The sequence below is a fragment of the Euleptes europaea genome, chromosome 13 (assembly GCF_029931775.1).
Source record: "Euleptes europaea isolate rEulEur1 chromosome 13, rEulEur1.hap1, whole genome shotgun sequence".
Lineage (NCBI taxonomy): Eukaryota > Metazoa > Chordata > Lepidosauria > Squamata > Sphaerodactylidae > Euleptes > Euleptes europaea.
The window spans coordinates 10,011,639-10,038,530 of record NC_079324.1 but is presented as its reverse complement, the minus strand read 5'-3'; the positions used below and the strand labels follow the sequence as shown (position 1 = coordinate 10,038,530).

The 26,892-nt window shown below is 45.7% G+C and overlaps 1 protein-coding gene across 2 annotated transcripts in view; it reads right to left on the bottom strand.

Annotated features, from left to right (window-relative positions):
* DCX (doublecortin) overlaps nt 1-26,892 on the bottom strand; it is a 145,184-nt gene that overhangs the window by 95,267 nt on the left and 23,025 nt on the right. For both annotated transcript variants that reach the window (XM_056859395.1, XM_056859396.1), the window contains exon 3: nt 19,254-19,594. In XM_056859395.1, coding sequence (XP_056715373.1) covers nt 19,254-19,594 — 341 coding nt within the window. The remainder of the gene's footprint in view (nt 1-19,253; nt 19,595-26,892) is intronic.

Sequence of the window (26,892 nt, the reverse complement as noted above, 5' to 3'; positions counted from 1 at the left end):
GTTCCTAAGGCCAAGTTTGGACATGTCGTGAAATCAAGTAGTAAAGCTTTTCTTGTCTGCCTGTTTAAATGCTGCCCTATTGGAGGGGAGAATCCTTGTATATAACGTGCCAAGCAGAAAACTAGATGGAGCCCTTCTTCCTGACACCCTTGCTTGCTCCATGCATGGAGGTTGTTTCCTCCCCTCAAAGAAGCATTCAAATATATAACTCCTCATCTGCAGAGATACCATCTTGGAAAAACGTATTTCCCTGGATGCTGATTCATATATAAAGCAGATCTTATGCAGTCAAATACAGCTGGTTTTGAAACTGTTGCAGCATGAGCAATATCATTCTTAAGGAAAACCACAAACACTTATGAGAACTGCTGTTCCATCTTTTTTTTAAAAGGCAATATACATGTTAATAGTTTCCTTAGCCGCCAATGCAATCCCCACCCCCACCCCATCTCACATAGGCTGAATAGCCAGCTGGCGGTGGTGATCTCAGCTTAGATTTTGCTGACTCTTTAATCTGCAGGAGTTGAGTCAATTCACTGGAGGAACTGGATCCAAGAGAGGCAGAGGCTGAATGAACTTTGGAGCCAAAGAGAGAAAGGGGCCGCTTCACTAATAGCCTGGACGTGCAGGTTGGTGTGACACGGTCCTGAGCTCCGAATCCCCCAACAATGGGGCGAGCCAGGAGCAGCCAAGAGGGACTGAAGCTGCCATAAGAGGAGGGGGCCAGGAATCAAAAGAGCTCTGTGGTGAGAAAAGAAGCTAAAAACAAAAGGAGAAGAGACTTGGCAACAGAAATAATATGCCACATGCAGCCGGCATTCCTTCCAAAGGACCAGCCAGCCACAGACACTGGCAAAGCGAGATCGACATGATGTTCCAATTCAGAGGGAAATCCCCAGAGGAGCCCCTGCCTTTGTAGAGGCAGCTTATTGCTGCAAAAGATGCGCCCACATGTACAGGGCCAGCTTGTTCTGCATTCATCCCCCTAGGGGTCCCTGAATGCTGGTTGGAGTACTGACGTGAGCAACCCTGAACACCGCAGGGGAAGGCACTTCTCTGCCGTTACATGAAACAAGCACTGTTTCTTGGGATAAGCAGCCACAGGTGGATTTGAACCGCAAATGTACTAAGAGTTGGTTGGCCTCCTGCTACATGGATTTTTCCTCCATGCCATTTCATGGATTGTTAGATCCCCCCACACTCCCAACCAAGTTGATATTTAGGCAAAGCAAATCCATAAATATCTGGGCAAAGAAGCAAACTTTAGCCATGTGCTAAGTCAAAACAATTGGCTAAAGGGGGAGAATTATGGGAAGGACACCACAACAGAGAAGTCTATTTTAGTAGCCATAAAATGTAATCTCCTGTATCCCAACACTGCAGTGCCAATCCAAGGTGGCTTCTTTTTGGACACTTTTAACAAAAAGTAAAGATGTCTGGAGACCCAGTCACAATAGTTTAGTCATGCTACTGGTTAGAATAATTTGTCCTAGCATCCTTTTCTATGTGGCAGAATATCTGTTAGTATGTGTGCAGAGGAAAATTCTGAAACAGAGCACAGACACAGGTTGTCCACTTCAGACACACATCACACTCCATCCACTTAATGCAAACTGCATGTTCATGCAGTCTCAATTTGCCTTGGGGCTGAGCCGGGGGAGGTCTATTCAGAATAGCCCTTCAACCTACACGTGGTCTATCCAGAATCTCTGCTTTCTTGTCAGCATTTTGAAAAAGGACATGCAAGGAATCCCATTTCAAATACTACATTACGGGAGACGGAAGTATTATTCTCTTTCATGCACAGCTGTGAGGCAAACTGAGGCTACACAATCTTGCACTGCATGATCTACATCTCCAGTCTGATCCCATTCTGTGCAACAAAGCACCTTCTTTGTGCCGCACCCAGAAGACCTTTCCCCAGTGACTGTTCCCACTCAGACACACGAGCACATCAAGCTGCCTTATATTTTCAGTCAGACCATTGGTCCATCAAGGTCATTCAGTATTGTCTACTCAGACTGGCAGTGGCTCTCCAGGGTCTCAGGCAGAAGACCTTCGCATCCCCTGGGTGTGTGTGAAGTGCCGTCAAGTCGCAGCCGACTTATGGCAACCCCTGTTGGGGGGTTTTCATGGCAAGAGACTAACAGAGGTGGTTTGCCAGTGCCTTCCTCTGCACAGCAAGCCTGGTATTCCTTGGTGGTCTCCCATCCAAATACTAGCCAGGGCTGACCCTGCTTAGCTTCTGAGATCTGACGAGATCAGGCTAGTCTGGGCCATCCAGGTCAGGGCACATCGCCTACTACCTGATTATTTTAACTGGAGATGCCAGAGGTTGAACCTGGGACCTTCTGAATGCCAAGTAGATGTTCTACCATGGAACCATGCCCCCTCTCTTGAACCATTCTGCCTTCTAAGCCTCTAGCGTTCTCCTGGATGTCCGTGTTGTGCCTCTGCTAATATTTTCCCTGGTGGTATGATGAAAATGTTTAGCCACAGCCTTCATGAGGGTTTTTTGAGAGGGGAGTAAGGCAGGTTTTTACCAGACGTGATCATAGTGCAGCACGGGGCAGTGACTTTTTAAATTTTTCTCCCACCACTGTTGGGAGGAGCAGAAGCAGGCAACCTTGGAAACTGAGCAAGTGTGGCCCTGGTTAGTATTTGGATGGGAGACCACCAAGGAAGTCCAGCCCAGGGGCTCTATGGCAGGCACTGACAAACCACCTCTGAATGTCTCTTGCCTTGAAAACCCTAAGGGGTCGCCATAAGTCAGCTGTGACTTGATGGCACTTTCTATCACCACCAGAGTCCCCCTGCCCTGCTCCCTTCATTTAGGCTCCCCAGATGTTCACCAATAAGCATGCTATTAGACAACCATCATGGGCTTTTATAAGGAAGAGGAAGCAGAAAATGTAACTGTTGTATGGAGATAAAGACGTACATTACCTGGATCCAGTGGAGGGAGGGAAACCGTTTAGTAAGATGAGAGTTAAGCACAAATGAACACATACGGAAACCAGAGACGGCACACCTCAGTCCATCAGCAGAGGTGATTAAAACCTTGTTTGCTTCTGCTGACTGACTCATGTACAGCATCTCTGATTTCGGTGTGCGCTCATTCAATTTGGAACTCCTCCAACAAAGCAGTTTTCTTCCCTACTGGATGTAGACATACATTATACATGCACAACATGGTAACTATTTTCATTTCAGTTTACACATCTAAATAAAAAAATTTAAAACCTTGGAATGCTTGGCTTTGCTAACCAGTTCTCGAAATCAGAATTGGTTTGCAAAGCCAAGCTTTCAAAAGCGAGAGACTTTTTAAAAAATCAGATGTATAATCTGAAGGCCAGAATGGCCTTTCTACAGCTGTCTGATAGGCTTTTCTTTATTTTTTTTTTAAAAAGGCCAGGAGCAGAAACAAAGCACAAACCTCCAGGGACTAATGGTCTGCTCTGCTGTGTAAAATCCTATGCTAATTGAAGGATCTAGTCTGTGTTCTTTAGAAGAGCCATATACAAAATCCCCGTCCGCCCAAAAAAAACCAGAACAGCAAAGAAGTAACATTACTGTAAGAATTTTTTCAACACAGGTGATATTTGTCAGACACCAAAGGCATCAATTAAGAGATGTCCCTGGCGCTGTAGCAGCCCAGTGGGACTTAAGTGTGAAATTCCTGTTAGGTGAAAGAGACTGAACCATTACATAGACCCAGAGGGGTGAGCTCATTGGTTCATCCTAGAGGGAGTTGATCTTTATACCCCAATTTTCTCTACCTTTAAGGAGCGTCAAACTGGCTTACAATCACCTTCCCTTCCTCTCCCCACAACAAGCACCTGGGTGAGGCAGGTGGGACTGAGGGAGTTCAGAGAGAACTGTGACTAGCCCAAGGTCACCCAGGAGGCTTCATATGGAGAAGGGGGGAAACCAACCCAGTCTAATCACCAGTTAAGAGTCGGCCACTCATGTGGAGGAATGGGGAATCAAACCCGGTTCTCCAGATTAGAGTCCACCGCTGTTAACCACTACACCACGCTGGCTCTCTTAACCATTACACCACGCTGTTGACACCCTGTATCAGGTGGATGTTTCTAAAATTATTATTATTACTATTATTTGCTTATTTATAGTCTGCCTTGCTTGTTCAGACTCAAGGTGGATTACATAGTATAAGTCAAATACATCAACAAGATGAACAATACAATAGGTATGGACTACAGAAAGCTGACCTGGATGGCCCAGGCTAGCCTGATCTCGTCAGATCTCAGAAGCTTGGATGGGAGACCACCAAGGAATACCAGGGTTGCTGTGCAGAGGAAGGCACTGGCAAACCACCTCTGTTAGTCTCTTGCCATGAAAACCCCAAAAAGGGGTCGCCATAAGTCGGCTGCGACTTGACGGCACTTCACACACACACAGAGAAAGCTGAAAACAAATGGAAATCTAAAACAGCTGAAACAAAGCATGAGCTTTTAAATACGATACATTAAGTGGTGTGGGAACAACCTTGTCTGGAGCATACTTACAGTGATATGCAGCAATACAATAGTGCAGGCCACAAGTATCCCTTTACCAATGCACATTTCTAAGCATTTCATTACAGGACAGTCCTATTTAACTTGTGCAAAAAGCCCTCTTGAATCATTCTCTTTTACAAAATTTAAAGAAAGCCAGGAGAGCTGGAGCCTTCCTAACCTCATCAGGGAGGCTGCTCCTAAGGCCACAACTGAGAATGCATGAGTCCAGGTGGTTATTGAGTATGTCCATTTGCAGGAAGGTACCTGCAGAAAGCCCTGCTGGGATGAGCAAAGTTGTTGTGGTGGAGCATAGGGAGAGAGGTGGTCCTACAGATAAGAGTGACCAAGGCCACAAAAGAGCTTCTTCCCCCGCACCTTCTCTCACTGAATGAAAGCCCTCTAATGTACATCTGCAGAAAAAGAAGGGGAGAGGACTTCCTCAGGGGACCCTTTTCCAGGAAATGAGAATTTCATCTGCCTAATCGGCCTGGCTAAGGGCCAGTAACTAGCAGCATTGAAAGCATGGGATTGGATACAGACTAACTTTTCCAGTGACAGCAGCTCCCTGCCTCCCTACTCCCACTGCAGTTCACTGCTCTCCACGAAATGCTGCTCCTGGGGAGTAGAGGTCCCTGGGAAATGACATAAGGGAGGTCTGTAGCAGGAGGGAAGGGGGATTCAGTGGAAACTGCCCATTTAGGCTGGATCCATGGTGACACAGAGACCTCAACAGGGGCCTGCCACATTGCTTCCAGAACCTTCCCTACTGATGTTTAAAACAGGGGTAAAGGGTGCATTTTAAAGAAGAAGAAGAAGAAGAGGAAGAGGAGGAGGAGGAGTTGGAGGAGTTGGTTTTAATATGCCAACTTTCTCTACCACTTAAGGAAGAATCAAACTGGCTTACAATCACCTTCCCTCCCCCTCCCCACAACAGACACCATGTGAGAGAGGTGGGGCTGAGAGAGTGTGACTAGCCCAAGGTCACTTAGCTGGCTTCATGTGTCAGAGTGGGGAAACCAACCCAGTTCACCGGATTAGCCTCCGCCGCTCATGTGGAGGAGTGGGGAATCAAACCAGGTTCTCCAGATCAGACTCCACCGCTCCAAAACAACACTCTTAATCATTACCCCATGCTGTTCATGCCCTGTCCCCATCCATGGTTTTACCACAGCCCCTTCCCCTAGGAATCTCCCCCAAACCCTGGCTTTGTGACTTCTCTTAGGAATAAAAGTACATGCTCCCTTTCTCATGCATCTTCAGGTCCAGGCATCACTCCCAAAGCAGCCTCTGCACACCTTTGAAAGGTACGTGCACTATTTGAATGTTCAAATCTAATCCAAATGTTCATTTACTCACTCCACAATCTGAGAACTCCTCCTTTCTCTCTGGAGGACTTCAAATTCAAATCTTCCTGTGCATGGAATTAATTCTGATGTGGTGGAACACCTGCTGAGGGCTGGTCACGCATTAGGTTATATCTGGTTTACATTAAATGTGGCTTACACATTATTCTTTGGTGTGATGTTTCATGGCGTAGTTCTTATTTTTGCAAGCAGCACTGGATATTTTCAAATACACATGGACAGACATAAGCAGTCTTATACTGAATCAGACCATCAGTCCATCAAGGTCAGTATTGACTACTCAGACTGGCAGCAGCTCTCTAGGTTTTCAAGTAGAGGTCTTTCACATCATCTACTGCCAGATCGTAAGAACATAAGATCATAAGAAAGGCCCTGCTGGATCAGACCAAGGCCCATCAAGTCCAGCAGTCTGTTCACACAGTGGCCAACCAGGTGCCTCTAGGAAGGCCCCAAACAAGACGCCTGCAGCAGCACTCAAAATAATAGGCATGCTCCTCTGATACTAGAGAGAATAGGTATACAGTATGACCAGTATCCATTCTAACTAATAGCCATGAATACCCCTCTCCTCCATGAATATGTCCACTCCCCTCTTAAAGCCCTCCAAGCTGGCAGCCATCACCACATCCTGGGGCAGGGAGTTCCACAATTTAACTATGCATTGTGTGAAAAAATACTTCCTTTTATCTGTTTTGAATCTCTTGCCCTCCAGCTTCAGCAGATGAAGTTTTTCTCCCTGTCCACTCTCTCCAAATCATGCATAATTTTATAGACCTCTATCATGTCTCCCCTTAGCCGCCTTCTTTCCAAGCTAAACAGCCCTAAGCATCTTAACCGCTCCCCATAGGACAGTTGCTCTAGTCCCCTAATCATTTTGGTTGCTCTTTTCTGCACCTTCTCAAGCTCTGTAATATCCTTTTTTAGGTGTGGAGATTTAACTGGAGATTAGGTGTGGAGATTAATCGTTTAACTGGAGATGCCAAAAATTGAACCTGGGACTTTCTGCATGCCAAGCAGATGCTCCATCACTATGTCATGGCCACTCCCCCAACAGAAAAGCAGGTCACGTGTTTCCAAATAAACAAACACAACTTTTTACTGGCACACCTAAAATATGTTACTTAAATTTAAAAATGTAAAGAGTGAATGTGATTCATGGGTATCTGAAAATACTTTTCTCATACCATCAGAGACCCAGGCCTGGGTACAGCTCCTTAACAAAGCATAAACCCAATGGCCAACCTATTGTGTCATGTGTGGAAACAGCCTTGAGACAAGAGATTTTCCCAATAAACAGTATGAAAAATTGCAAATATGGATCACGGTTCTTGTCTATTCTAGTACACATGCTCCGGCAGCAGAGGTGAGTGGAACTTTGGTTAGAATGTAGTAGAAAAGGGCAAGAGTCCAGTAGCACCTTTTTGTTAGTCTTTAAGGTGCTACTGGACTCTTGCCCTTTTCTACTACTGCAGACAGACTAACACAGCTACCCACTGTGAATTTGGTTAGAATGTTAGATTAGGATCTGGGAGGCCCAAATTCAGATTATCACACCATCATGGAAACGCGCTGGGTGACCCTTGCTTCTCTCACACTAGACCTGGGGTTGATTTTGAGGATAAACTGGGGAAGGAGGGCCACGTATGCTATTGGAGGATAGGTGGGATAAAAATGTGCTAGATAGGTAGACAGAGTGGTCAAGGCCTATCAAGAATGCCTTCTCAGCTGCACTCCCAGGCCAAAGCACTCGGAAACCTCTGCTTGGTTTTCCTAGTGTTTTGCAATAACAGCCGCACAGGGTTAGGATGGGAGGTGAGAAGAAGTTTAACCCCCCAAATGATTTCAGCAACCAACTCCCATATATCCCCATGCGGTTCTTTACCTAGGATTGGGGATGGGGGAGGTACCAGGCAAAACTCCCATGCATCCTGGCAGGAAATGAAAATTCTGTGTTGGAGCACTCAAATATGATGGTCCACCTTGTCATAGGGTTGCCAAGCTCCAGATGGTGGGTGGAGATCTCCTGCAATTATAACTGATCTCCAGGCAATAGAGATCAGTTCACCTGCAGAAAATGGCTGCTTTGGAAGGTAGACTCTAGGGCATTATACCCACTGAAGTCCCTCCCCTCCCTAAACCCCACCCTCCCCAGGTTCCACTCCCCAAATCTCCAGGTGTTTCCCATCCCAGAGCTGGCAACCCTGTCTTATCACCAACCAACTGGACTGCTTGATCCCTTCCTTTGCAAGCACACTGCAGCAATTTAGAGCGAGCTGCGTAGTGATGGCGTCTGATCAGAGCAGCTCTGAAGGTTCCCTTAGTATGGCACACTTGATAGGAGCTTATTACCCCATTCCTTTGTTTCCTTTCAATCCCTTCCCTCATATGCCAATTCACAGCCAGCTCAGGTCTGAATCTAGCTAATGAATTGATCTCCTGAAAATCCTGAGAGGTTTGCAAGCATTATTACTACTGTGGACATCAGTTAGCCAAATTAAGGAGGATTAAAATGTGGATTGGAACATGCTGGTTCCAAACTCCTCCCACACTCCTCGATGCATTCAGGCCAAGCACCATCTGCTAAGGTGGTTCTCTCTGCCTCTTTCTCTGTCGAAAGTACAGGTTGCGTATTCCTTATCAGGACTGCTTGGGGCCAGAAGTGGTCCTTTTTTCAGATCTTTCCATATATTGGAATATTGTGGAATTCTTGCATATACATAATGCATATACATAATAATCCCATCTTGGGGATGGGACCCAAATTCATGCATGTTTCATATACATTTTATACACACAGCCTGCATGTAATTTTAAACAATATTTCAAATAATGTGTACATTGAACCATCAGAAAGCAAAGTTGTAACTATCTCACCAGAATACCTGTATCAGCTGTTAAACACGAGCAACAACAAACCAACTAACAACAGCAGGCTTTCAGTCTCCACCTGTGATGCTGTGTACACCTTATTTTCTTTTTTTAAGGTGAATGGAAACATTGAAAGCAGGCAGCATGGATCTGCCTGCATGCCGGCTCGAAGGGTCTGGCTTTCGGCTCAGTCCAGATATGAGATGTCCAGATAAGGGATACTCTACCTGCATCTCCCTTTACAGTTTAATGCAATGATTCATTGTACGCTATGAACTTGGTAGTCCAAGGGCACCACCGTGCAGTATTAACGCAACACCTGTGCCACTCTTTATGAGTAGAGGAGGGAGGTAACCAAGGAATTAATCTATAATTATAGGATGGGGGAGACTTGTCTGAGCAGTAGTGTGTGTGAAAAGGATCTTGGGGTCTTAGTAGGCCAAACACTGAACATGAGTCAGCAGTGTGATGCGGTAGCTAAAAAGGCAAATGCAGTCTTGGGCTGCATCAACAGAAGTATAGTGTCCAGATCACGTGAAGTGATGGTATCGTTTTACTCCGCTCTGGTTAGACCTCAACTAGAGTACTGTGTTCAGTTTTGGGCACCACAATTTAAGAAAGATGTAGACAAGCTGGAACGTGTCCCGAGGAGGGCAACAAAGATGGTGGGGGGTCTGGAGACCAAGTCGTATGAGGAAAGGTTGAAGGAGCTGGTTATGTTTAGCCTGAAGAGGAGAAGACTGAGAGGGGATATGATAACCATGTTCAAGTACTTGAGGGGCTATCATATTGAGGATGGTGCCGAGTTGTTTTCTGTTGCCCAAGAAGGTCGGACCAGAACCAATGGGTTGAAATTCAATCAAAAGAGTTTCCGTCTAGACATTAGGAAGAATTTTCTAACAGTTAGAGCAGTTCCTCAGTGGAACAGGCTTCCTTGGGAGGTGGTAAGCGCTCCTTCCCTGGAGGTTTTTAAGAAGAGGTTAGATGGCCATCTGTCAGGAATGGTGATTCTGTGACCTTAGGCAGATGTTGAGAGGGAGGGCATCTTGGCCATCTTCTGGTCACTAGGGGTGTGGGGGGGAAGTAGTTGTGAATTTCCTGCATTGTGCAGGGGGTTGGACTTGATGACCCTGGTGGTCCCTTCCAACTCTATGATTCTATGAAGGCAGGCTCCACAGGCCTGCTAAACACAGCTGGACACTACAGGATAATAGAAGAATGGGATGAGGAAGAAACCCACTGGAGGAACAGAGGCCCAACAATTGCCAGCCTCCAGATCTCCTGGAATTACAACTGATCTCCAGACAACAGAGAAAATTGATGCTTTGGAGGGTGGACTATATATACCCTACTGAGGTCTCTCCCTTTCCTGAACACTGCCCTTCCAGGCCCCACCCTCAAATCTCCAGGAATTTCCCAATCTGCTGGCAACCCTAAGGGAGGCGCCAGTGAAGCCAGCCCCCAGCCCTTCTAACCGTCAGCCCCTGTGGTGGGTCTCCCTGTGCTGACCATTTTTCACGAGTCAGGTACACTTTTGGAGCACTGCTATGCACATCTGAAACAGACCGTCCGCACTGTGCCCCACCCTACTTGCAAAGCAGACGGGGGCCAATTGCACAATCAACACACAAAGCAAGAGCTGCCAGACCACACAAGCAAATGTTGATTTGAGGTGAAGAGTTCCCCCCCCCCCGGCCCGGGGCATTGACATGTGTGTCAAAATGGGTATACATGGTCCAGTTGCGGGCATGCCAAATCAGGATGGCATTTGCCAGCAAAACGTAGACACGGTGCCTCAAGGATATGACATCTCACGTGCACACCCCTGGCCAATCCTGCTTCTGTCTCAGTGCTACAGAAAAGGGGCAGATGATGACAAAGGGAAGCTGGTCCTGTTGCATTTTAAACCCACAGCTCTTAACTCTTTGGCCAAGCACAGCCCATCACTTTTAACAAAGAGAGGGTTTCAAAGAAAAAAAAAGAGAGAGAAAGAGGAAAATACAGGAAAGGAAAGAAGAAGAATGGAAAGAGAGTAACTGCCAGCCTGTTGTCTCCATTGGATATTTTCTGCTGATTCGGCTCCCCTCGACGAGCAACAATGAGAGAAAAGCAAATAGGAATTCTGCACAGCTGTTTGGAGTGGCAGGACTGACCTGCCCAGCCGGAGCTCTTTGTGCTGCAGAGACTGTCACCTAGCAACTGGCCCCGGCAGCTGCCAGACTCTGGGGGGAAAGAACGGAGTGAAAGCCCTGACTTCTGGGAAGGAGGCGCCTGGAGAGGAGGAGGTGGCGACTGACCCCGTCCGGCTTTTGTCTCGAGGCCTGAAGACTGCCCCAGACCAAGGCCGCTGCAGCCCACTGGAGGGGGATCCTTGTTCTTTCTGTGGCATTGCCGGAAGGCTGTGGGTATGCTTGTTTCGCTTGAGTGCTAAACCACAAAGGGAGGAAAAGACACGGGAGGGGTAGGGTTGCCAGGTTGCTTGGATTGGGGGGCAATTGCTTGGATTGGCAGGCACGTGCGATCTTCAGTCTGAGCCGGCTGATGGATTGGCAACTGCCCACCAAGCCATCGGTCTGCTCAGACTGAGGATCACATGTGCTCGCGGCTGCGCACGACGTGATTACATCACTTTCGGGATTGCACTAGTGTTTTCAGGGGTTGAGCGCTAAAGCGTTTCATCGTGATGCGGCGCTTCCATGGTAAACCTGGAAGCGACGTAATGGCGTCATGCACAGGATCATTACCCCAGCCCCATCTCAAACACCCCCCAGAGGAGAGGGGGGACCTTGCAACACTAATTACAATTTATCTCCAGACTATAAAGATCAGTTCCCCTGAAGAAATGGCTGCTTTGGAGGGTGGACTCTATTGTATGATACACAGCTGATGCCCCTAGGCTCCACTCATATATCTCCAGGAATTTTCCATCCCAGAGCTGGTAACTCTAAGGTGAGGCCTGGAGATCTCCCAGAATTACCACTGATCTCCAGACTACAGAGATCAGTTCCCCTGAAGAAAGTGGCTGCTTTGGAGGGTGGAAGATATGGCATCATACCCTGATGAGGCCCCTCCCCTCCTCAAACCCCACCCTCCCCATGCTCCAACCCCCCCCCCAATCTCCAGGAATTTCCCCAACCCCAGAGCTGGTAACCGTGGAGGGGTCTCTTATGTATTTGTTCATTGGCTTTTTTCCTTCACATATTTTTAGCCCCTCATCATCAAAGACTATTGAGGGGACTCACCACAGACACAGTAAAACACAAGGCAATAAAAACCACAAGCAACCCTACAAAACAGCAACAGAAAAACCAGCAGCACAAAAAAGGCACAGCATAAATACTGATGGTAATCATACAAACATCCCTGGCCATGGAAACGATAACTGAAAGCCATTAATCCCATATTAAAGACCCACTGCAGCAAACATCAACTCAAAAAAAGATGGCAGCAGCAAAAAAGCAGCAAAACCATACATTTGACAGCGGCCTAGGGAAGTAGGGGCTGGCTTTCTCTATTTCAGAGGTCCCCAACCTTTCTGCGCCTGTGGGCACCTTTGGAATCCTGACCCAGGCTGCTGGGCACAACCACAAAATGGCTGGCCCAGGAGTCAGAGCCAACCACAGAGCAACCGAGATTGACGTTATGCATAACTAAGTAATTCTTCAACATTTCAAGCAGAAGCTCTGACTAACAAATTGCCTTTTAAAGTGAATGTACTGTTTTAAAATACTTCCTTGCATATACACACCGCTTACCTTCAGTCACTCTGTGAAGAGCCTTGTGCTGTGGGGGCAGCAACATTTTGACAAAAGCCCTCCTCGGCCAGTCGGAGCCCCCATGGTCAATCAGAAGCCCTCTTGGGCAAAAGTGGCACCCGGCCATACCCACTTTCTGAAAACACTTGGCAAGCACCAGGAAAGGTTTCATCAGGCACCACTGCACCCATGGGCATTATGTTGGGGACCCCGATCTAGCGCTTAACATTCAAAAGAGTCCACAGCAGAGGAACAGATGTGGGAAGGGAGTTTCACAGGAGACAGGCCATTACAGACCTCTACAGAGGTCAATACCTGGCCTGTCTTTATTAATGGTAGGAAAGAGATTGTGGCTGGTGCCCCTGGGCCGACATGACCCACTCTCAGTTCATGGTGCTGCTTCTTACCTATGGCTGGTTTGCCAACTCTCACCTTCTGTTGCTGACTACGCTGGCCTGGGTGTGCTAATACACATTTTCGTAATCTGATAGTTGGACTACTGTGACATACTGTTTGTGAGGCTGCCCCTGAAGACAACTTGGAAAGTACAATAGTTCAGAATGGTCTCAGAATTAGTTTAAAGCATCCAGAAAAGGCATCCTGGCTCTAAGCAGTGCACAGTCGATACATTGGCTATGCCTGCTTTTGATTGGGACGCCAATAAGCATACAGTGATAGTACTTTGCCAGCTGAGTACTTAACACTGGAAGTTCAAAGGTGTCCAATCCTTTCGATCAGGCACAGTTTAAAGTTTCTTTGGCTGCTATTTTTTGTAGAAGGAAAAGCTATCAGAGAAGGGAAAGCAATCACCAATGATTATAGGTAATTCGACGGGAAGTCCCTCAACACAATGGAAAACAGGATTTTAAACAAAATTAAATGGGCAGATTGACATCAGAAAGGAAAGAAATAAGGAATGCATTAAAAATGTGTTTCATATTTTGAACAGCAAAAGATGCCAAAAGGGCAAAAGAAAAAAGAAAATTCCTACATGGGCAAAGCTCTTAATTATTTGGCTATGGCTTTATGGTTTTCATTCTCGTTCTGACATGTACTTGTCAAAACATAAACCCCAGTGATTTGTGGTTCTCTAAAATAGCAGAAAATCCATAGCATCAGTGAAAGTAATAACCCTGTATTAAAATTCAGCGGAAGCAGCGCCTTAAACTTGCAGCAAACATTAAGCAACGGAGGCTGGGCTGGTTCTAATCCCTTGTGAAGCCCTCTCAAGTAGACATCACCACTGAGATTCTAATTCTAGCCTTTGATTCTTCATTTACATGTAATCCTGCAGTCTGCCAGCAGTAGATAAGATTTCTGATATGTGTATGTTAGGAGGAGAGAGAGGAAGGCCTTCTGCTATTTCAGTCTCATTACAGTAGACCTCAGAATGTGGAATGGTATGGTATTAGGTATGCCAGTTCCAGGTTAGGAAATACCTGGAGATGTTAGGAGTGGAACCTGAGGAGGTCAGGGTTTGGGGAGGGACTCCAATGCCATAGAGTCCAATAGCCAAAGCGGCCATTTTCTCCAGGAGAACTGATCTCTATCGACTGGAGATCAGTTGTAATAGCTGGAGAACTCCAGCTATTACCTGAAGTAATTATTACCCCTCCTGTCTTCTGGCTGGGATATCAGGGCTCAGGATTCTCCATTGCAACTTGTATCTGACAAAGGCAGCTTTGACTCTTGAAAGATTATACCCTGAAAATCTTGTTGGTCTCTAAAGTGCTCCTAGACTTGAGTCTAGCTGATATATTCTCATGCAATATACTGCAATCTGCATGAACCCTCTCAAATGGGATCATAGTTTAAATTTGCCAATGTCAAATTTAACCATTCCTTTGTCTTTGTAATTTAATAACAATTATGACAAAGCAAGGGTTTTTTAAAGTTAAAAAAAATTGGTAAGTCTTTGCTTGCCAAGAAGCAACGGAATGGTGCCCCACCTTGCAAGTAAACAGTCAGCATACTCCTAAGCAGAGTTGCATCCTATTACGTCCATGGACTTCAATGGACTTAGAAGGGTGTAACTCTACTTCAACTCTACTTGAGAGCCAGCGTGGTGTAGCGGTTAAGAGCGGTAGACTCTAACCTGGAGAACTGGGTTCGATTCCCCACTCCTCCACATGAAGCCTGCTGGGTGACCTTGGGCCAGTCACCGTTCTCTCCGAACTCTCTCAGCCCATGCGGAGACAGGCAATGGCAAACCAACCCTGGACATCTCTTGCCTTGGAAACTCTACAGGGTCACCATAAGTCATCAGTGACCTGACAGCACACACACACACACACACAATTCTACTTAGCACTTTGCCTGCCATGAAACAAGGGCAATTATTGCCCTTTGGTAACCAACCACCAGAGCATTTTTGTTTGCTTTCATTGCCTCCAGCAAAACAGAAAGCTGTGTCCATTGCCAAGGCAAATTGCCTTGCTTATATTTGTGATTAAAAGGGGAAGGGGGAGGGAGACCCCTTGCCATTCAATGCTCTTCCATGAGACACAACTGGAGAAGCCAAGTACCCCGCCAGGCTCCTGAACAGCCCAGCCCTTGACATCTGGTGTGGGCAAACGTCAGCAGACAGCCACGACTGCCAACAAGACCGGTCAGGCCTTCCCAGCTGACCAAACAGCAGCTAAGCAGCAAAGAACAGATTGTGAGAGCAAACCAGGGGGGTGCAGGATCGCATCATCCAGCTCTCCTCCCCTGCCCTACAGGCGGATTGACTGCATCATTATTCCTGCGGAGCCAACGCCGTTTATTATTTTCGTTATTCTTCACGGAGCTGTAAAGCTGGCTGTGACCTTCAGTGCCATTCCAGCTCCTTTATGTGTACCAGTTTTCCACGTCTGTAACACAAATCTTCCTCCCTCTGTTGGCTGTCGAATTAGTTTCTGTGTTTCAAATCAAGGTGCAGAAGAGGAACCATCATCAAAAGAGGGATGTGATCGGTTAACGACAGCGCTGCTCAGAATCCCTTTCACAGTTACGACCCAAATAGCCTTCTGTTTGTTAAACATAAAGCTTGGTTGGGGAATCTGCAGAATATTGAGAGGTCATATAAGCCTTGTTTCTCTCATCTTGAGACATTTTAAAATACTGGATCTAGTACACTGTGGTATCCCCTGCCAAGGCTGAGGATACTTGTATCCTGAGCTATCACTAGACTAGAGTAGGTCTAGAATCCAGAGGATTCATACTATCTACCATTCACAGGAGCCAGTGATACATACATTTATTAACTTCTGTACCTCAGAAGACCATAATTGGAACTCTAAAGCAAACAAAAAAGATGCAGTAAGTGTAAAAAGCCATTGAATGCTTGAGAGCAAAAAAAACGTCTTTGTGGTACATAAATACACTACAGACTTTGTGCTATTCAGATATCACCTCCTCCCATAATAATGTCCAGCCCCCCCCCCCCCAGTTAAGATCTGCCTCCCAACCCCTGCTCTCTTTGCCCCTGCCTGCAGAGGTAAGGTGGGTGGCAACCAGAGACAGGGCTTTTCAGTAGTGGCACCCTGCTTGTGCAATGGTCTGCCCCTGAGGCTCACTGGGCGCCTGCATTTCTTTCTTTTAGGCACCAGGTCAAAATGCTTCTGTTCACCCAGGCTTTTAATTGAGGGACTGATCTTTTTTAATGCTATTTTAGTCTAGAAATATTAAGCTGTCAGTAGTCTGTTTTATGGTCTGTTTTGGACAGGGTTATTTTAATGCTGAATTTTAATGAATACCTTTTAATGTTTTGTTTTGTTCTTATTTTGTAAGCCACCTTGGACAGGTTCCTGGAGAGGCACCATTAAAATTTTCTAAATAAACAAACATCTCTAGGGAGAAAATACCATAGAAGGCGGCCAAAGAAAAGGCCTTAGTCTTGGTCACAACCTCTCATTTAACCATAGAAGGCAAGGGGACACAGAGAAGGGTCTCTGAGGATGATTTCAAAAAGCAAACATGGCTCAGTGACAGAGCACATGGTTTACATGCAGAAAGTCCCAGCGGCAATGCTCGGCATCTCCAGTTCAAAGTAGCAAAAGTTTGGAAAGTTCTTTCTCTGCTTTAAGCCTGTGGAGATGCTGCCACGCAAAGTAGAGGATGCAGAGGTCTGCACTGGACCACTGGTCTGACTCGGCGTGAGGCAGCTATATATCCTCATCTTGCCCTGACCTAGGTAGTCCAATCTCATCAGATCTTGGAAGCTAAGCAAGGTCGACCCTGGTCAGTATTTGGAAGGGAGACGACCAAGGAATACTAGGGTCATGATGTGGAGGCAGGCAATGGCAAACCACCTCTGAACATCTCTTGCCTTGAAAACCCCACAGGGTCGCCATAAGTCTGCTGTGACTTGATGGCCAAAAAACCCCCACACAGCAGGGGTCCCTAGCATGGTCCTCGAGGGCGCCTCAGTGCCCACCGACACCTTTCTTGGCACCCTCCAGGTGTTTTTAGCAAGTGGGCAGGGCCAGGTGGGGTTTTTGTCTAGCAGGGCTTCTGACGGGTGAATTTTTTAAAAGTTGCTTCAGCAGCAGCTGCCACTAAAGCACAAAGATCTTCACAGCATGACTGAATGCAAGCCATGTGTATGTATGCAAGAAAATATTTTGAAACACGTTCATTTGAAATGGCATCCTGTTAAACGCAGCTTCTGCCTGAACATGCTGAAGAGTTACTGTTAGAGTTATGCATGACCTCTCTCCCAGACATTTTGTGGATGGCTCCACCTAGGGTTGCCAACCTCCAGGTAGTAGCTGGAGATCTCCCAGTATTAGAACTGACCACAGCCGATAGAGTAATAATGTTTACCATCTCTTCTTTCAGCTCACTTTGTTTAAAAACAGAAAGAAAACAGAGGGGAAACAACCCATGTTGATATAAAACGTTCCGATGAGCTCAAAGCCTGAGAAATCATAGAGACAATGCCCTAAAGCCAAAATAATAGCATGATACGAGCAGCCTGTATTATTTTTTGAGCGGGGGGAGGAGAAATCCTACAGAGAATATTCACGGCTCACTGGCGCTTAGGCCAGTGGTGATTGTACATCTGTTTCCCTCAAATGCTTGGCTGCATTCCCTGCCTGATACTAATACCAGAGACAATTTAGTAACACAACCACTGGCATGAAAAGCTGAGCTTCTATAGGAACAGATGGTGGCATCTTTGGCAGGTTAATTTTAGGCTTCAGCGGACCTTCCTTTTACAGTGCCATCCCAAACAGTTACTCCAATCTCATTCCACTGATTTCAGTGGGCTTAGACTGGAGTAACTGTGCACAGGAATGCCCTGTTAGTCAGCAAGGGTTTAGTAAGAAGACAAAGAATACGGAAAAGGGGGAGGGGGAGGAATGAGATTGTAGAAACTTAGAGTGGGAAGGGACTAAAACCAATTAAAGGATCTTTAGTTGAGTAATTAACTGGCTTTCCATTGATTATTTCATTATATTTAAATGTTAGTGTGTTTAGATTTAAAGAGGCTAGCATTTTGCTTCAGAATGGTGCAAATTATTAACCCCACAATTTCCCAAAAGCTGAGATCTCACAAGCAGTTGAAATACAGAGCAATCCTAATCAAAGTTACACCTTTCTAAATCTGCTGACATCAGTCAGCTTAGAGCTCTGTTTAGTATTGCACTGGTAATCTCTTGAAAATAGTTATGAACTAGAGGAGAAAGAAAGAAAGAAAGAAAGAAAGAAAGAAAGAAAGAAAGAAAGAAAGAAAGAAAGAAAGAAAGAAAGAAAGAAAGAAAGAAAGAAAGAAAGAAAGAAAGAAAGAAAGAAAGAAAGGGTCCAGTCATTCAGATAGTAACCCTATAGGACTGCCAGATGACCTACAGAAACATGATGTAGGCCCTGGGTGTATGCTAGGATTGCCAGGTCCCCCCTCTCCTCCAGCGGGAGGCTATTCTGTTGATATCGGGAATGTGAGTGCATGCGCGCGTCACTTCCAGTTTAGAACCGGAAGTGCCGCCTTGCAAGGGGCCTTATACCTCTTAGTTTGAGTGGTAAAGCAGCCCTTGCGAGGCGGCACTTCCGGTTCTGAACTGGAAGTGACGCGCGCATGCACTCACATTCCCGATATCAACAGAATATCAGGAATGTGAACCGTAAACCGGAAGTGACATGTGCTCAGTATGTACGTGCACGTGCAACTTTGTCCACCGACCCTCAGGTGGTCAGAGGGCAAGGGGGTAAATTGCCGGGGGTTTGCCTGCCACCAGCAGGCACCTGGCAACCTAGTGTACGCAGATACAGGTCTGAATAAGGGATAAAAATTCCTTAAGAAAACCGTCTTGGGTCAGGGAGGAGTTTGAACCCTGGCCACCAGCTAGAGTAGCCAAGGTCCAGGTGGGGCCTAGAGATCTCCCAGCATTACAACTGATCTCCAGATGGCAGAGACCAGTTCCCCTGGAGGAAATGGCAACTTCAGAGGATGGACTCTATGGCATCACATCTCTGTTGAGATCCTCCCCCCCACACACACAACCCCATCCTCCCCAGGCTCCACCTCCAAATGTCCAGAAATTTCCCAGCCCAGAGTTAGCAACCCTACCACCAGCCTAAGAGGAAGATCTTCCAACAGTAACTGGGCCCCCATTCTCAGGCCCACTGCTTAGGAAGAACTCAGGGCTTGTGAGTAATGATATCTCTGAGGCAAGCCTCATAGGGCTGTACAGTTTTATAGTACATCCCACTGACGTACAGATCCAAGAGTGAAGAAGTCAGGCGGATGACCCCAAAGGCCCTACCTGTTTCCCATCCAGAGTGTAGAGCTTCTTGACGACTCCTGTTTCCAGCTTTATGGCTTCTGTAATATCGGTGAGAACCTGCTCAAAGGAATGGGCGGTCTTCTTGTTCAAGAGCACGCGCACGGCCTTCCTCGGCTTCACCCCGCTCCGGATGATGGTCACCAGCTTGGGACGCACAAAATCTTTGTTCTCCCTTGCCTGGGCACTGTTGCTACTGGCCAGGGACTGAGGTGCTTTCATATTGGCTGAGGTTTTCACGTTGACGGACCAGTTCGGATTGACGTTCTTGGTATACTCCACTTTCTTAAAGAAGTTGTCTGAAGAACATACATAGCTTTCACCTTTGGAGAACAAAAGCAGAGAAGTGGTTAGAAAAAGGTGGAACAAGCAGCATGTTGTTTCTCTTCCTGAAGGAACTGGAAGGAGAGAAGAAGTCCACTTTGTGCAACTATCTCTTAGATGTCGATGGATGTCTGAAACAGTGGAAACTACAAGCTCTGCCCCATGGCTGTGATGACATCATCTCCCTCACACACCACTGGATACTCAAAAGAGAAAGGGCGGGATGTCTGTATCAGTTTTTAATAGTCAAACTGTGAAGTACCACACAAAGTTACTCCACTGAAATAAATGGGCTTAGACTGGAAGAGTTTCACACAGGATCACAGTGATACTGCTTTGCTATGGCAAGATATTGGTCTTGCAGAGAAGAGGAAATTGCCATGATAACGGTGCAGTCCTATGCACTATTTCAATTTAAGTCTATTGAAATTTTGCATGCAGCTGGTGTAGTATAGTGGATAGAGAGGTAGACGAGGATCTTGGCCAGCCTGGGTTTGAATCCTCACTTCTACCATGGAAGTTTGCTGGGTGACCCTGGGCCTGTCACAGTGTTCTACGTTCCATATGTCATTATGTTCTATACAGACAAATAATATTTCACATTACATATTGTGTTTGTGGCAGTTACGGTAAGTCACAGACACAGATGAGCTGAGCTGGAGTGATGACACAGAATGTCCACAAATATTCCAACTGTCCAGGGAAGGTTTAGTTTTGGGAGAACATTAATTACAAATAAGAGTAGCATTTCAACAAAGCAGATTTTCTTATAGATGTGTATACCACGTCCAGGCCAGCTTGATCTTGTCAGATCTCAGAAGCTAAGCAGGGTCAGACCTGGTTAGTACTTGGATGCAAGACCACCAAGGAAGTCTAAGGTTGCTACACATAGGCAGGTGATGGCAACCCACCTCTGAACGTCTCTTGCCTTGAAAACTCTACAGGGTTGCCAGCGTGGTGTAGTGGCTAAGAGCGGTGGACTCTAATCTGGAAAACTGGGTTTGATTCCCCAGTTCTCCACATGAGCAGCGGACTCTAATCTGGTGAACCGGGTTGGTTTCACCACTCCTACACATGAAGCCAGCTGGGTGACCTTGGGCTAGTCACAGTTCTCTCCATTCTCAGCCTCACCTACCTCACAACATGTCTGTTGTGGGGAGAGGAAGGGAAGAAGATTGTAAGACAGTTTTAATTCTCCTTAAAGGTAGAGAAAGTCAGCTTTTAAAAACCAATTCTTCTTCTTGTAAGCTGTAACAACAACAACACATCTATATTCCATACACACTCAGTGGTTAACTGCATAGGTGATGCTACCCCAAATAAAAAAATAAGGGTTTTGTTACCATACACAAAAAGAAAGTATTTTACAGAAAAGGAGAGAATCAGACTCTCTGACAAGCTTCTGGTATGGGCAATTTCTTACATATTTAGTCTGACACAAACAGCAAGCATAGCAAATGTACTTTCTGGAACTCACTAAAAGAGAAATGAATTGTAGGAATTGCAATGAAACACTCTTGCCAACTAATCCTGCTGCCCTTGAAAAATCAACGTTGAAATGTTTTAGTGTTTGTTGTTCACTAACTGGGGGGCCCTGTTTTGGTGGAAAGGTGGCATAGAAAAGTTCTAAACAAGTAAAACAAATATACAATTGTCTATGTTGTAATGAATTTATCAGGTCCAAGTTATGCTTAGTTATCATGGGGGAACTATTAGGCTGCTGCCAAACTCAATGGACAACTGCAGAACAAAAATCAACAGTAAAAAAATACCCTAATTTCACAGGAGCTTCTGCTCTGTGGTCCAGTCTATCAGATGCCACTTACCAAATTATGGATTCTGATCATATGCTCGCTATAGCTTCACACTATGTACATTTACTTGGAAGTAAGTCCCTAATTCTATGGGGCTTTCTTCTGAGTAATCATACATAGGACCAGGTTCCTTGTTGTGTTTTGGATAGCCATTGGATTTCTTCGCTGAAAGAATCAGAGTGATCCATATGATGCATGGCTGAGACATCATTTGATCCCAGAAGAGAATGGTTGTTCCACATAAGTCAAAGAATTTGGGGAAAGTCAGCAGGATACAACAGGACAGCAACTGGCTGAAGGATATACACACTTACTTGTCTAATTTCTTCCCATCCTGATACTCAATATGATTTTCATGGAGTGTTGATTTAATGGAGGGATTTTGTTTACTGTGGGTTCCAGTTCAGGTAAATGAAAACAGTTTTTGACAAATATACAGGTTGCCTATACCACTGTGCATACTTTTATTCTGAATTATTCAGTGAGACATGATCATCACATAAATGCATGAAGCTGCCTTATACTGAATCAGCAAAAACAGAAAAGGAGAAAGAGGTCCCAATTCAAAAGCAAGAAAGAAAGAACTACAAAGTGAAGACCTCTGCAATGTGTAAACAAAATAACCACACTCAAATATAACATGTACATATATTCATGTACAAACACAAAAATCCAAAAGTGTACAATAGGGCTGTTGGAAAAAAAAAATTCGGTATAGTTCGGATTCGGCCGGATTCGGCCCATCTGGATCCGGGATATGCCGAAGTCAAAGTTCGGGGAAAAAATTCGGCCGAATAAAGCCATTAAAAACACAAACGCGCCTTTCTGCGGCTCCGGAGGGGCATTTTTGGGGGTAGAGGTCCCAAACTTTCAGCGGAGCTTCAAAGGACCCTTCTTGCAAGACCCCCCAAGTTTTGTAAAGATTGGGTCGGGGGGGCTGAGATATGGGCCCCGAAAGGGGTCCCCCCACCCTTAATGTGCATCTCTGAGCAGAGCTTGCCGCCCGCACAAAGCTCCCAGCCCCGACAAACAGCTGAGCTGCGGGGAGCAAGGGCGGGGCAGGTGCTAAGAAGTTTGCAAAGCAACACAACTGCAAAGCAACACCTTTGCAACCATGCAAAGCAACACCTGACACCTGGGAGTTTGCAAACCATGGAAAGGGACAGAGGCAGCTAGCTATGCATAATGAGCAGGAGGGGTGGAATTTCCCCTTTTGCATCAGACTTGGGACCAGGAAAATGCATTCTTTAAGTCACCATTTGAAAACCAGTTTTGAGCAAGCATCAAAATAGACCTAACTGATCTTATGAATGAGGGAAAACCTGAGGACACACAACTGAAGCCCCCCCCCCTCAAACCAGGGAAAGAGAGACTCAAGGGGGCACACACACCCCAGGCAAAATGGGCAAAAGCCCCCTTTGGCTTCCCTCCCACCACCCACAGAAACTGCTCCCTCCCCACACACACACAGACTCTGCTTCCCCCCCCCACACACACACACACAGGAGAAAAATTATATATTAAAGCCCCCAAAGGGGGCTGTCTTCTATTCCATCAGGAGGGGCTGGGAGGACTGGGTAATCCAATATGATTCCATTTAAGCACGGGAGGTTTTGCCGTTCTGGAGATGCATACAGGATAGGGGGATCCATTCATCCCAATAGGGAAAAGGGGGAAAGCCCATATCTCGGGACCCCCTGACCCCAATGTTTACAAAACTTGGGGGGTCTCTTAAGAAGGCTCATCTGAAGCTATGCTGAATGTTTGGGGGCTGCACCCCCAAAAATGCATCCCCTGCAGCCACGGAAAGAGAAAAGGGGGGAGCCCATATTTCTGCCCCCACTGAACCCATCTTTACAAAACATGGGGGGTCTCTTAAGAAGGCTTTTCTGAAGCTATGCTGAAAGTTTGGGGGCTGCACCCCCAGAAAAGCGCCCCCTGCAGCCACGGAAATGGAAAAGGGGGGAGGGAAAATGGGGGAGCCCATATCTTGGGACCCCCTGACCCAATGTTTACAAAACTTGGGGGGTCTCTTAAGAAGGCTCGTCTGAAGCTCCGCTGAAAGTTTGGGGTCTCTATCCCCCAAAATGCACCCCCTGCAACCACGGAAAGGAGCGAATGTGCACACGCACCCCCCCCCACGAGGATTTCTCTCTCTTTCTCTCCCCGGCCAGGCCGCGCAGCAGCTGATTCCTCCAGTACTCAATCCTGACTGATTGGCCAGAAGACGACCCAGCTTGGCCACCGATTGGCTGGGGGAGAATGCTGCTTACTGACGGTTATGCTGCTGCGCCCCGAATTTGCCGAATTTATTCATGAACTCCTGAACTCACTGAATTCGGCTCCCCCGGTTTCCTGCCATTTTTTAGTTCGGTTCGTCCCGAACTAAAAACAGCCCAATCAGGGGAAATTCGGCTGTTTTTCGGTTTGGGCCGAACCAAATCGACAGCCCTACCAACAACATGTCCCATAACAATGTCGTATGTAGTATGTGACAGTATCAAAAATACCACTTAAATAAACATTTTGAGGTTACATAAATCTCTTAAATAATTGCAACCTTCAGGTTTACGTAACCTTAAAATGTGTATTTAAGTGGTATTTTTTATACTGGAACATACTACATATGGCATTTTTAGTATTTAGCTACTGATTACATTTTTGATGTTTGGGTGGTGAAGCGGGTCAATGCTTTTTAGTGCCTATGCTCTTAGAATGGACCCCTTCCTGAGAAGAAGTATGTTATCTTATTCAGTTAGACACCTACTAAGCAGGACTCAATGCTTCTTACCAAAGTAAGTTTTCTCTTGAAGTGCTCCAATAAATTATGAATAGGATGTGAATGTATATACAGTTTATTTTACATAATATATATGCATGTAAATTGTTACAAAGTTCTAAAACATGTTATAAAGTTCAGACATTGTGAGTCTTAAACACGTTCATGTATGCAAGCAATCTTAAAATCTCTATTCCTCTATATAAGAGTTCAAACCTTAAACCTGTAATAATATTTCATTCAGGAAATAAAACAGTTACAGAAATCTTGTAAAAAATTGTTAGTGCAATTAATAAAATCTGATTTAGTTAAAAGCATCTTAATTCAAAGTACCTAGAACATCATAAAACATGACATACTTCACCTAGTCATGTCATTTGTGAACCTCCCCAGCACAGCAGGGCTTAGAGAGATCTGAAAAGTTCCTAATTCATGTTAAGGATAAATAGACCTTTTAGGTCCTCTATGTGTTATTTTAGTATTTAAATGTCTTTGGTGTATGCAATGGTTACAGAAATCTCTGGCTCCATGACTTCATGTCAGAGCTGAAATGAGCCCTTAAAACATATTTTCAGTCCATGCCAGGACTAAATTCATGAAACCCTAGAGAGAAATCTCTAAGTGTTTTTAGCCTATGAAAGGCCTCTGATCTATGTTAAGATCAGGGAGATCTATATGTATGTGCATGCCATCTTTAGCTGTGTCAGAACTAGAAAGCTGTGCAAAGCTTAAAGCCATGTGAATGTCAGAGTTCTGTGTAAGAACTGAGTTCAGAGTTCTATCTGTTTGTTAGAGAGATCTCTGACTCATGCTCAGAGGATCAGCTCCTGGTCTTCAGCTCTTTGAAGGGCTGGAGAGACTTGTGTGAAGGAAGCTATAGGTTTTACAATCTTCATGTCTGTCAGGACAGGGAGGCCTAAACAAGGCTAGATAGATCTTAGTGAGAATTCATCAATTCCTGCTAGAATCAATGAGTTCTCAGTGTTTCCATTTCAAATTTGGAAAGATCTAAACTCTTAGACTCCACACAAAGTTTCTAAGAGTCTCCATCTTATTCATAAGATGGAGAAGTCTGCAGGCATTCAGTTCAGATATCCAGTCCTAGCAAGGGCTGGCTATCTTGAAAAGAATCCCCCTTTTAGGGAATTCTCCAGTCTCACAGGAAGACTTCAAACGTGTAAGTATTCAGAACACACAAGGGCTGAACACTTAGAGACTTTTTAGGCAAGAAAGTCTTAACCCATATGGAAGGTCTGAGAGCCTCAATCCACGCAAGAATCAAGGTTCAAAGTCCTTACATCCCAGGTAAGGGATGGACAGATCCATTCAGGCCAATGGGTATCAACCTGTTAGGAACTCTAACTCCTGGATAGAAAATTCCTCCTTATATACCTTTCAAGATCAGTATCCTTCCCTACCCTTGACGGTGCTTGGTAGGATCTGATCTTGAAATTGTTCCAGTGCATCAGCACTTTTGGAACTTGGAGCAGCAGCGTTGTTGCTCTCACCTTGTAAGGATTACCTGTTAGGTCATTTGCTGACCTGGCCATGTACTAAACAGTCAGTTTATGGCTTTATGATATTTCTTAAAATATAACTTTTTCCAGCATTCTCTTCATGTGAAGAATACGGTTAATTTGACTCTCTTCTTACCTCTGAAAGACCTTCTTAACTTTAAAAGGACTTAAAACTTCACATAAAAGCACATTGTGACATTTCATTACATCATTGCTCACAGTCAGCAAATGTTCTCAGAGTACAGAGCAAAAAGTCAGAAACACCTTGATGCTGCCTGCGTTTCAGTGGAGAACGTCCTGGAAGCTTCCTCACCGGCTTCAAGGTCACTCTGAATATCATCAGAAACAAGCGCCTTTCTAAGAGGGCAGTCAGTCAAGGACGGAGCTGCAGCTCCTTGACTAAAAACATTTAAACTGAGTCATTTCTTTTGAGAGTCAGGCTTCTTAAAAACCTGTTTTCTCCTTACATATGAAGTCTATATGGATTTCAAATGGGAAAATTCTATATTCTTTCTTCATTCGTGCATTTGCCCATGACAGTGGGACATGTTGCGATATTTGCTACACATTTTTGGATTTTTGTGTTTGTCACATGAATATATGTACAGTCTCACCCAAAGCAGGGGAGTGGTTGGGGAAACTGCTGGTGGCTGTGTGTAATCCCAGCTTTCCAGCCCCCGCAGTCACAGCAGCACCTGCCAGTCCCCAAATGCCGGGCTTGTTTTTAAAGCAGTGGTGAAACCCGTCAGCAAGTCCAGAGAAGCCAGGAGAGAATAGCTGGGCATTTCAGTTTCATTTGGACTTCTCAAAACTCTCTGCAGAAGGGACATGCAAAGCCTTGGCCATTTCACCAACACTACTTAAAAAATAAAGAAAAGGAAGTCTTACTGTGTGCTCCAGTTTTCACATGCACAACCCCCACCCTTCGTGGAGTAGCAACAAAGGCACAGACAAAAGACAGCAGGATGACCGGGGGAGGGGGTGGTCAAGTCGCATCTGACTTATGGCGGCCCTGTATGGTTTTCAAGGCAAGGGACTAACAGAGGTGGTTTGCCATTGCCTGACTCTGCCCAGCGACCCTGGACTTCCTTGATGGTCTCCCCATCGAAGTACTAGTCAGGGCTGAACCTGCTTAGCTAGCCTGGGCTATTCTTGAATAACCTCCAGGTACTAGCTGGAGATCTCCT